We start from the raw sequence: 12,735 nt of genomic DNA, 5'->3' as shown, positions 1-12,735 counted from the left end.
GCTGAGCCATTTTTGTCAAAATCACCAGTGACTTCCAGGTAGCCAGATCCAATGGGAGTTTTCCAGTCTTTTAAAATTTTTTTGCCTTTTTATTTTTTTTTTTAAGGGCTGCACCTGTGGCATATGGAAGTTCCCAGACTAGGAGTAGAATCAGAGCTGCAGATGCCAGCCTACACCACAGCCACAGTCACAGCAATGCAGGATCTGAGATGTGTCTGCAACCTATACCACAGCTCATGGCAATGCTGGATCCTTAACCCACTGAGTGAGGCCAGGGATCGAACCCTTGTCCTCATGGATACTAGTCGGGTTTGTTACCGCTGAGCCACAACAGGAACTCCAAGAGTTTCCAGTCTTAATCTAACCCAAACTTACTATCAGCACTGACACAGCGGATTCCTCTTTTTTTGAGATAATTTCTTTGCTTGGCTCCTCAGATCTCTAGCTACCCTCTCTCCAGGTGATCTCACCCAGTTTTGTGGCTGTAAATATCATTTACATACCAGCAATTTCCATATGTCTTCACTCAGGACCACACACCCAAATTACAGACTTGTGTATTTAACTGCCTATTCAGTATCATCGCTTTAATTGTATCCTAGAGCAATACCTAGAACATAGTAGGGGCTTGATAAACTATGAGCAATTGATTCTTTTTTTCCCTTTTATTTGTTATTTTGATCTGCCACTATGTGCTATTTTAATTCCTAAAGGCACAAATGAATGATAATCTTTACCTTCCAGGAAATTCTTGATCTAGAAGAAAAGACATATACACACAAATAATTATGGTTCAGGGTACAAAGGGCATGGTTTATATAAAGGAGGTAGTAGAGATGATTATTAGGGAAAATTGGAGAAAATTCTACCTAAGGAGAATTTAAAAGAATGAATTAAAGTAGGGTGGAAGAGAAGGCATTCCAAGCTAAGGATATGTAATGCATGTGCAGGCATAGAGGCATGGGATAGCAGGTTGTATGTGGGGAGCTACAAGGAGTTGTGTAAATTGGAATAAGTGATGTGGTGAGAAAGGTGGTAAAGATGATGTAGGTAAGCAGGGAGGACTGAGAATATGAAGAACCTTATATGCTAGGCTCAGTTTTCTCCAGTAGCCACTTGAGGAGAAGCTCTAAAAACTTTTTTTTTATAGTTCAATTTTAAAAATTGAAGTAAAGTCAATTTACAATGTTGTATTAGTTTCAAGTGTATAGCAAAGTGATTCAGTTATACGTACTCACATGTATCTATTCTATCTCAGATTCTTTTCCACTAGAGGTTACTACAAGATATTGAATATTGCTCCCTGTGTTATACAGTAGATCTTTATTATTTACCTATTTTATATATAGTAGTGTATATCTGTTAATCCCATACTGTCAATTTAGCCCCTTCCCGACCCTAGCTGAGCTATTCCCTTTGGTAACCATAAGTTTATTTTAAAAACTTTTAAGATGGGGTTGGTATGATTTTCATTCTGGCCATGTCACTCACACTTTAGAAATGCCATTCTAGTAGCACTATTGGTGCCAGAGGTAAGAAATTCATCTTGAAATAGTCCAGATAAGAGGTGATGAGAGCATGAAGAGGAAATAGTTCATGGAAAATAAAAGAAGGTATGAGACTGTCATAATTCTATGAAAAATTTTTATGATCATATAACCTTTGGCTTTATTTCCATACTTTAAAAAAACAATCTTCTAATATAAATATGGTTTCTCTAGTAGGCATTCTTATTGGGAAAAAAATATACTGATCAGGAATTCAAGAAATCCAGTTGGGACTGCAGTTTATTTTTTATATTTACCATCTACCTTGAGAGCTTTCCTAGTGAAGTCAGTTCTTTAGAGACCAACTGCCCCTGGATAAAGTGATAACTTTAATTTCTGAGCATGCAGAATTGAGAACAAGACCTATTGGTAACATCTCCAAAGTACAGAGATCCTTCAAAGTCTTAAGCATTACTTTTTGAGAGGTATTATTAATCATAAATTCTTTACACCACTGTACAGTAATTTAGTAAATTTATTATGAATTTTGGAAAAACAAGCTTAGAACTATAGCTAATACATAATTTGAATAATAAAATATCTTATTTTTAAATATAATGATATTATTTCCAGTAGCATTCTCATTAAAAACAATGAAGTATTTTCATTTATTAAAAACATATTTATCATAAAATACATAATAAAGTATAATTTGTAGCATAAATGTAAATTAGTCACTTTATCTCCATTGCCCATGTTATGATTCAGCTTTATTTTATGATAATAGTGTTTTAATAATTAACAAATGCATAAATATATATTTACATGAGAATCTCAAAAATAATGATTCCTGTTATAGTTACTGTTACACTTCATCAGCATTTTCTCTGTGATCTGGATCCAACATCAGGAGATAGACTGGTCCTTGGCTGGCTGTCCTGTAACATAATTTCAGAATATTCTTTTACTGTAGCATTCATAGACCTTAAGGTAAAATCTATAAGGTGGCTCTCCTTACAGATTACAGATTTTAATAAGACTAAACTTGTAATTCAATTTCTCAAATGCTGCATATGTATCATTCACAACATAATGACTACTACTTTGTATAAGGCATCATACATAGTAATTCATAACCTTTACTCTTTGCTACTGGTAAGATGTGCTTAAGGGTGATTTTTAAAAATCATAATCCATGTAAATGGTCAAAATCTAATAATTTTATTTTCTATAGGAAGTACCTGGAGTAGGAGCAGTTTAACAACATATTGGGCTAAAGAAGCTGCTTGGGGAGGTAACTGCTAAACATTCATTAAAGTTATTATTACTATTTTTTGTTTTTTAGGGCTGCATCCATGGCACATGGAGTTCCCAGGCTAGGGGTTGAACGGAGCTACAGCTGCTGGCATATGCCACAGCCACAGCAGTGCAGTATCTGAGCTATGTCTGCGACCTACACCACAGCTCATGGTAATGCCAGTTCCATGACCCACTGAGCGAGGCCAGGGATTGAACCTGTGTCCTTAAGGATACTAGTTGGTTTTGTTTCCGCTGTGCCGCAATAGGAACTCCAAATTTATTTTATTTTAAAAAGTAAGTAAAACATCCTAAACTGAAAATTCTGCCTCTAAGATTCTGAATTTTTACACAGAAAAATCGTGGCAGATGTCTGGAGGATGTCCTGCAGCAACTCTATTATCCTATATTGTCTGCGTTTTGTCTCTATTACAATGTAAGCTACTTGAGAAAAGTGTTTTCCTCTTTCTAGTCTCAGCCTTAGCAGGCTGCCTTGTACATGTTAAGAACTCAGGCAATAGCTGTTCAATGAATAAAAAGAGACAAATATATTAATTTTTACAAACGGAAACAAAATCAGGCTGCTAAAGTTTGCCAAAAGAAAGAAATTCTAAATTGTAGATAGGATAAAGTTTGGGTTGAATAAGCCTTTCTAGAGGGGGTGACGCTGAAGTCAATTCTTAAAGAATGGTAGGAGGGAGGCATTCAAGAGAGCAAGTCCTGTGAGGCAGTGGGAGCGGTGTGGGCTCTGGAAGCATTTACTGAGTTCCAGGGAGACCTGCCTGTTAACCAGCAGTGTGTAAATTATGAGCTGCGGAGCAACAGGAGATGAGGGTGAAAATGTCTTGAATGTAGTTCTTTGGAGTTTTAATTTTATCTTTTAGGTAGATGGGTAGCTATTGAGGTTAAGTTTTAAGAAAGAGAGTGATATATTCTTCTTTGCATTTTAAAAAGATTACTCTGGTGGTGATGGTGTGAAAGATGCAGTGGAGAGGGCAAATAGAGAGGCTATTGCAATGGTTCAGATGAGACATGATGAATTCTTAAACTAAGATACTATCAGTAGGAATGGAGAAGAGTGTGTAGATTTGACATGCACTTTTTTGTTAGGAGGGTTTATTGACCAGGGCTAAGGGAGAATGAGAAGCCTGGATGAGATATAATTTCTTTCCTGGGGATTTGTGGATGTTGGTGTCATTAATTGAAACAAGAATTACAGAACAGATTTTGAGGGGAAGATGAGAAAGTATAAACCCTGGCTCACTGCTGAATAGTCTGAGACTTGAGAAAATTACTTGATGTCTCAAGCTTAAAAGATTAAACAAAAGGATATGTGTGACAACATTTGGCACAGTGCTTTTCAGTGGTAAGAACCCAGTAAGTGTCAGTTTTCTTTCTTCTAATTATAGCTCAACAATGTTCAGTTGCCACAAAGAGTACCAAGTGATTAAATATTAACACTAAGTAAAGGGCTTTGGAAGAACCCTAGAAATACTGGTATTTTTATGGAGTATAAAAATCTTCAGAATACTAAAAAAGTTTTAGGTTCAAATAAATCACTGCATTTTAATTCAGTCTGAAAACTGTGGATGATTTATATATCCAAAGACCATGTATAAAAAATTATAAAAATCAACCATATTTTAAAGTATCTAGTATCCACAAGTTTCTATGAAGTAGGCAGATAAGTTGAAAAACAGTCTCTCAGAATATAGTTCTAAAGAAGACTATTCATGTAGAGACAACTAACAGAAGTATACATGGAACATACGCATAAAACCAGCTATATTACAGTAATAAGTTCAGAGGGGGGTAAAAATATCAGCTGGTTTGGTCACAGAAGGCTTCATGGGAGAAGTAACATTGAACTGGAGCTTTGGAGGGTTGGATTTGAAGATTAGGGCAAAACTAATAGTGCAGATAGGAACTGGCACAAACATAGCAAAGAATGAGAAAAATATGGAGGCAGAACAGAGTAATGCGAATGGAATACTGATAGTCTAAGAGGAAAGGCAGGTGGACTACACATTGTTACAGATTTTAGAGTAATTCCTGTTTTTTAGGAGGGAAATTTATAATTTGCAGGTAAATTTCATTCAAGTGCTTTCTGGAATGTTACTTTTTTTCTCTTTTTGACTGCACCTGCAGCATATGGAAGTTCCTGGGCCAGGGACTGAGTCCGAGCCACAGCTGCAACCTACGCCACAGATGTGGCAACTCCAGATCCTTAACCTACTGCACTGGGCCGGGGACTGAACCCATGCCATGGCAGAGACAACACTGGATCCTTAACCTGCTGTGCTATAGTGCAACTCCTGGAATGTTACTTTTTTATGAGACAATTTAAACTAGTAAGATAATCATAATGGTGGCAATAATAATAATTATGCCATATAACATGTATTTAGCATATACTATATTACAGGCTGTACTCCAAATGCTTTACATGGCTTATTATCTCATATAATCATCACAGGTGCTCTACGGGGTCATAATACTATTATTATTAAGATGATTATGAGTGTTCAGTGAAAAGGACACAGGAAAGAGTGTCCCTGGAACCTCTTTCTTTTTCTTTTCTTTTCTTTTTTTTTTCTCTTTTGTCTTTGTTGTTGTTGTTGTTGCTATTTCTTGGGCCGCTCCCGCGGCATATAGAGGTTCCCAGGCTAGGGGTTGAATCGGAGCTGTAGCCACCGGCCTATGCCAGAGCCACAGCAACAGGGGAATCCGAGCCACATCTGTGACCTACACCACAGCTCACGGCAACGCCGGATCGTTAACCCACTGAGCAAGGGCAGGGACCGAACCCGCAACCTCATGGTTCCTAATCGGATTCGTTAACCACTGCACCACAACGGGAACTCCCTGGAACCTCTTTCTGAAACCTCAGAACAGCACTTGCTCTAAAGCAGCTGACTGCCAGTGCTATGAGAGATAATGAGAAGGTTCTCCTGCTTAAAATTATTCCTCTCACTCAGTGTTAAAGAGTCTGAAGTCCCACTGTTAGAAATTCATTATTTTTCTTTCCAGATATTGGTCTTAAATTATTTAAATGGTTTTAAATCTTTTAAAATGATTTTTTTAAATGATGAAGTGTCTTTCAAAATTCATACTAAACACCTTAGCAAGAATGAATATATCAGTTTATTTCTCTGCCTGAGTTGAGAAACCCAAATTAATACCATCAAGCATTGTGGAGGGAAAAAGCCCCAAAGAGCAATAGAATGGGGTAAATACACAAACAACAACAACAACAATACCATGCACATGTGGGATAAGGTGTAGTGGATTAATACATAAACTTCACTCAGCTTGTAAATTTTAATAGAGAGCTATAATTTCTGAGAATTAAATATCATTTTTCAAATTTTAAACCACTGACATTTGGGTTTTCAGTATTAGGGTACCTAGTAGATATTATATAATTAATGTTGGTAGGCTGAGAAATACAGTTTCTGAATTAACTACATAATACTTGTAAATTGTAAAGCTATTACATAACACATTATAATTTAAAAACAAAATTCTTTAAGTTCATATGGGTATGAAAACACTGGAAGTGAAATGTAAAATAAAATAAAATCATTGATAAAAAGCTTACCTGCAACATCTTCAAAATAAAAAATACACCAAATAGATTTTTTCCCACTGTTTGAAGAGATGGAAGTCTTTTTTAGAAAAATATCTATTGACTGGAACTAGGCTATACACAATTGGCCTGGTAAATACAATACAGTTCAAATAGTCTTTTGTGTCATATATACAGAGAGTGTAGGAATATATTGCCTTTCTAGAACTTGCATAATAAATAATTTGACTTATATGAAATAACAATGGAGATTCAGGAACAAATTTTGAAATCTTTTAAAAGACCAAAATATACCAAAAGCCCATGCACTTTATTCCTATGGGAGGTACTCAGTACATATTTACTCTTGCTTTAACATAATTCTAAAAGCTTGGACGTCTATTTTCTGGACTCTAAATAACAAACAGTTAAATAGGATACCATAAAAAAAGAAAACCACAGGCCAATATCACTTATGAACATAGATGTAAAAATCCTCAAAAAAATATTAGCAAACCAAATACAAATATATATTAAAAGGATCATACACCATGAGCAAGTGGGACTTATCTCATGGATGCAAGGATTCTTCGATATTCACAAATCCATCAGTGTGATACACCACATCAACAAACTGAAAAATAAAAGCCATATGATCATCTCAATAGATGCATAAAAAACTTTTGACAAAATTCAACACCCATTTCTGATATAAACTCTCCGGAGAGTGGGCACAGAGGAAACCTATCTCAACATAATAAAAGCCATAAAAGAAAAACCCACAGCTAACATCATTCTCAATGGTGAACAACTGAAAACATTTCCATTAAGATCAGGAATAAGACAAGGATGTCCACTTTCACTACTATTATTCAATATAGCTCTAGAAGTCCTAGCCTAGAGAAGAAAAAGAAATAAAAAGAATCCAAATTGGAAAAGAAGAAGTAAAACTATCACTTTGCAGATGACATGATACTATACCTAGAAAACCCTAAGGACACTACCAGAAAACTGTTAGAACTAATCAATGAATCTGGCAAAGTTGCAGGATACAAAATTAATACACAAAAATTGATTACATTTTTATATACTAACAATGAAACATCAGAAAGAAAAATCAGAGCAACCATCTCACTTGCCATTGCATCAAAAAGAATAAAATACCTAGGAATAAACCTACCTAAGGAGACAAAAGACCTATACTCTGAAAACTATTAAGACGCTGATGGACAAAATCAAAGATGACACAATCAGATAGAAAGATATGCTCTTGGATTGGAAGAATCAATTTTGTCAAAATGATTCTACTGCCCAAGGCAAGCTACAAATTCAGTGCAAACCCTATCAAATTACCAAGGACATTCTTCACAGAATTAAAACAGTATATTTTAAAATTTGTATGGAAACACAAAAGACCCTGAATAGCCAAAGCAATATTGAAACAAACAAACAAACCAAAACAAAAATGGAGCAATTCCCTGACTTCAAACAATTCTTCAAAGCTACAGCTGTCAAAACAATATGGTCCTGGAACAAAAACAGAAATATAGACCAATGGAACAGGACAGAAAGTCTAGAAATAAACCCAAGTACTTATGGTCAACTAATCTATAACAAAGGAGGCAAGAACATACAGTGGAAGAAAGATAGTCTCTTCTATAAGTGGTGATGGAAAATCTGGAAAGCTAAATGTAAAAGAATGAAATTAGAACACTCTAACGCTATACACAAAAATAGACTCAAAATGGATTAAAGACCTAAATATAAGGTCAGATACTATAAAACTCCTAGAGGAAAACATAGAACACTCTTTGACATAAATAACAGCAATATCTTGTTTGATCAACCTCCTAGAATAATGACAATAAAGACAATAAACCAATGTGACCTAACTAAATTCAAAAGCTTTTGCAGAGCAAAGGAAAACATTAAAAAAATTAAGACAACCCATAGAATGGGAGAAAATCTTTGTAAATGATGTAACAGACAAGGGCTTAATCTCCAAAATATGCAAACAACTCATACAACTCAACAACAACAAAAAACAAACAGCCCAATTTAAAAATGGGCAGAAGACCTAAACAGACATTTCTCCAAAGAAGACATACAGATAGCCATCAGGCACATGAAAAAATGCTCAACATCACTAATTACTAGAAAAATTCAAATAAAAACTACGATGAGGTACCACTTCACACTGGTCAGAATGGTCATTATTAACAAATCAACAAATAACAAATGCTGGAGGGGCCGTGGAGAAAAGGGTACCCTCCTTCACTGTTGGTGGGTATATAAATTGGCACAACCACTATGGAAAACAGTATGGGGGTACCTCAGAACACTAAATACAGAACTACCATATGATCCAGGAATCCCACTCCTGGGCATACATCTGAACAAAACATTCATTCAAAAAGATTCATGCACCCTTATGTTCATCTCAGTGCTATTCACAATGCCCAAGACATGGAAATAGCCCAGATGTCCATCGACAGATGAATGGATTAAGAATATGTGGTATATATCTACAATGGAATATAACCTAGCCATAAAAAAGACAAACCAATGCCATTTGCAACAACATTGATGGAACTAGAGATTCTCATACTAAGTGAAGTAAGCCAGAAAGAAAAAGACAAATACCATATGGTATCACTTATTTGTGGAATCTAAAATATGGAACAGATGATCCTATCTAAAAAAACCAGAAACAGATCATGGCCAAGGAGAGGAGACTTGGGGTTCCTAGGGGGAAGGGGGAGAGAATTGGATGGATGGGAATTTTGGGGGCTTTTTGGATGCAAGTTGTTATATTTGGAACGGATGGGCAATGGGGCCCTACTGCACAGCACAGGGAAATAGACGTAATTGGGCCACTTTGCTGTACAACAGAAACACTAAATTAACTATACTTTAATAAAGAAAGTAAAAAAAAAAGACATAGAAGTGAACACAAAAAAGAGAAGATGTGGTACATATATATAATGGAATACTACTCAGCCATAAAAAGACAAACTAATGGTATGGATGAGGAGTTTGGGGTTTTGGGGTGCAAACTGTTAAATTTGGAATGGATGGGCAATGGGGCCCTACTGTACAGCATGGGGAACTGCATGTGATTAGGTCATTTTGCTGTACAATAGAACTTTAAGAAACATTGTAAATCAACTATACTTTAATAAAAAAATAAGAAATAAAAAATAAAGTTTTATAAAATAAAAAAAAGACTTGAAGGCAAGATACAGATAGATGTAAGGCCAGTTGATAAAAAGAAAACAAACGGGCTGTAAAAATCTAAACTTTAAAACTCTGCATCCACCACAAATACTAACCTGAAACTAATAATGAGAAAACGATCAGACAAATCCAGATCATGGGATATTCAACAATCAGACAAATCCAGATTATGGGTTTTCAGAAAGTGTCAATGTGCATGAAAGATTGAAAAAGAGCAAAGAGAATTTTCTAGGTTAAAGATATGATAACTAAATGAAACATATAATCCTGGGTTGGATCCTGGATCAGAGAGATAAAATAGCTGCAGAAGACTTTTTTTAGACAACTGGGGAACTTTGAATATGGAGCGTGTATAAGATAACATCACATCTGACATTAAGTTTCTTGGATGTGATGATATTGTGGTTATGCAGGAGAAGGTCTGTGCTTAGGACAAAGATGTATATTGAGGTATTTAGAGGGCTAGTATTATGTTTGTAATTTAAACAGTTCATTAAAAGGTATGTTTGTGTGACGCTAAGTATGCATCTCCTGTCCTATCCTATCCTGTGTATTTCATTCTATTTTTTCATAGATCCATCCATCCATCCACCCGATGAATAAAGTGTGGCTGGCAAAATGGAAACAACTGGGGAATCTAAGCGAAGAGGAAAATAACAAAATAAAAACAGCAGACAAAAGGGCAAACAAGAATAAACTGCACATATTTTCATGCAGAATGTGGCAAATGATCCAGTTTTAGTGGAGGAGAGGGATGGAGTAATTTTGATACCAACTATTTAAACAGGCAGTTAATAATTCTGTGAATTTATACCATTTATACATAAATGGAAGGTTGCTGACCTATGTTAGTGATGTTAAAATAAGGAAGAGTAACATGTTTGGAGATAAAGAGACTGAGGAAAGCTAATGGTTACCACCTGTCAAAAAGAATGAAAAAGATATAAGATAAAAATAACTTTGGAGTTCCTGTAGTGGTGCAGTGGAAACAAATCCGACTAGGAACCACGAGGTTGTGGGTTCGATCTCTGGCCTTGCTCAGTGGGTTAAGGATTTGGCATTGCTATGAGCTGTGGTATAGGTCGCAAACGCGGTTCAGATGCTGTATTGCTGTGGCTGTGGTGTAGGCCACCAGCTGTAGCTCCGAGTGAACTCCTAGCCTGGGAACCTCCATATACCGCAGGTGCAGCCATAAAAAAAAATAATAATTTCAAGCCTACCAGTCCCTAACCACATCACTACCTTTTTGGTTATCAGCTAGATACTCTACCAACATGACACAGTGCACCAATGTGCACAACAGAGTAATTTGCTAATTAGTAACTTTCTCCTTCTATTGAGTAGTATTTATAATTGATCCTCAGTTTTCTGTGGTTAGTAAATATTTTCAACTTGAGTTGAAGTGTGCATAGAAGACTGATCTCAATCACTATAGGTATTATCTCACTTAAGTGATATAAGAATCATAAATATCATAAGTGACAAATACTTGTCACAGTCATAATTCAGACTCAGAAAAATTATCACTGAAAAAATGACTTAAATTGCTTACTTGGTAGAGATGGAAAATTTAGCAAAAAACCCCAAAACTACTAAGTAAAAAGTAACCATGAAAAAAATATATCAGGAGTCAGAATGACCTTTGCTAAGAGTTCTACAAATCACAGCATTGAAAATCCTTCACCATGATTTTCTTTTCTGTGAAAAGGTTCATTTGTACATGTATGTGTAACTGGGTCACCATGCTGTACAGTAGAAAAAAAACTGTATTGGGGAAATAACTATTAATTAAAAAAATGCCTCACCAAAAAGGTCACTTCTAAGAACCACAGGCTCAGAGATAAATAGAAAGCTGCAGGAGGGCAGGGATGGCCTCTTTCTTATTATTATTCACTACTAAACCCAGAGCATAGCAAAAATCTGAAACATGTGGATGACATGTATGACTTCATTTATGTAAAACCAAATAATAAGAAATGAAGTGAACTTGCATAATCTTACTTTCTCCTGCTGCTCATTTCAGATAAAATCACATGATGAAAATTGATTGAGCAAGTATCCAATTAATCCTTTAAAATAGCATTTCTTTGTTGAACACTTAAATTGTGTCTTGTGGGAGTGCCGGTAGTATCTTGAGGATGCCCTTTCCATACACCTGAATGTCTCTTGATCACCTCTGGCCAGATATGATTTATTCCTTCTGCGCTTTCCTAAGATTGTACCTCATACAGTCTAATTTTACTTTATACTACAGTTGTTTGTTTACACTATCCATTTATGTCTTTCTCCCTGTTGGATTGAAAATTTCTGGTTGGAATGACTGTTTTTCATTTATATGCATATCTTTAGCAGAATCCAGTGTCGAGACAAAACATAAAAAAAAAAAAAATTCCAACTGGTAATTTCTAGTTTTGAACTCTGAAAACGTGAAAGGGATATGAGCAACGATGGGCTCATTATCAATGTAAACTCCTTAACAATCTCCTGATTAGGCTACAGATCTGAAGTTATTTGAAGAGCAGCGCACTAACCTCCTGTTTCTGTTCCCATGACTGATGAAATGCTCTGGATGCAAAAATTTTTATACTATGCCTTTTTAAATGAGAGGATATTTGCTTGATTCTAATAAAACATCTTAAAGTTGAAAAGTGATTGCAGAGGAAAAACTCCCTAAAAGTCAATCTCAAGAAAAATTAATATCAATACAGGATTCTTACATATATAATTATGAAGTTTCTTAAAACTGGAAAAAAAAAAAGCTCTGAAAATACTTACCAGGAGAGGCATTATTTGTAAATTACTTTTGAAGGATGGATTTTTGCAAATAGTTTCTTGTATATCTGAAATAATTATATCATAATTTAGTTATGTGTACTGAAAGAGAATGACTAATCAAATATTAAATTCTATGTTAAATTATTTAAAATTGAGCAAGAGACTTTCTTCCTACTATTCCTAGAAACTGTCTTCATACTTATATTAGGTGAGGAAATTGAGGAAATTTGATTAAAAATAATCACATAAAACTGACGCTGCTAAAAAGGCATTCTTTGTACTTTCACTCTTCTATACCAATCTTTATTCAAATGCTAGATTTTCTTTTAAAATTTACTTTCTTCTTTTTCTATGTAAACAAAAAATAAATTT

At 35.2% G+C, this 12,735-nt stretch overlaps 1 protein-coding gene across 7 annotated transcripts in view; it reads right to left on the bottom strand.

The window, feature by feature from the left end:
* Nucleotides 1–2,161: 2,161 nt before the first annotated feature.
* The window catches only part of CEP126 (centrosomal protein 126), an 83,422-nt gene continuing 72,848 nt past the window's right edge, over nucleotides 2,162–12,735 (bottom strand). Inside the window, exons 9-10 of one of the 7 annotated variants that reach the window (XM_047752843.1) lie at nucleotides 12,364–12,428; nucleotides 2,163–2,425 (exon numbers count right to left, since the gene is read on the bottom strand). In XM_047752843.1, the coding sequence (XP_047608799.1) occupies nucleotides 2,363–2,425; nucleotides 12,364–12,428 (128 nt within the window). In that variant the 3' untranslated portion in view covers nucleotides 2,163–2,362. Of the gene's footprint in view, nucleotides 2,426–12,363; nucleotides 12,429–12,735 lie in introns of those variants that run through there. The other 6 variants (XM_047752839.1, XM_047752849.1, XM_047752844.1 and 3 more) reach the window with 6 other exon arrangements.

The sequence above is a fragment of the Phacochoerus africanus genome, chromosome 11 (assembly GCF_016906955.1).
Source record: "Phacochoerus africanus isolate WHEZ1 chromosome 11, ROS_Pafr_v1, whole genome shotgun sequence".
NCBI classification, from domain to species: domain Eukaryota; kingdom Metazoa; phylum Chordata; class Mammalia; order Artiodactyla; family Suidae; genus Phacochoerus; species Phacochoerus africanus.
Note: the sequence above shows the minus strand (reverse complement) of the source record. Positions and strands in the feature narration are given on the sequence as shown.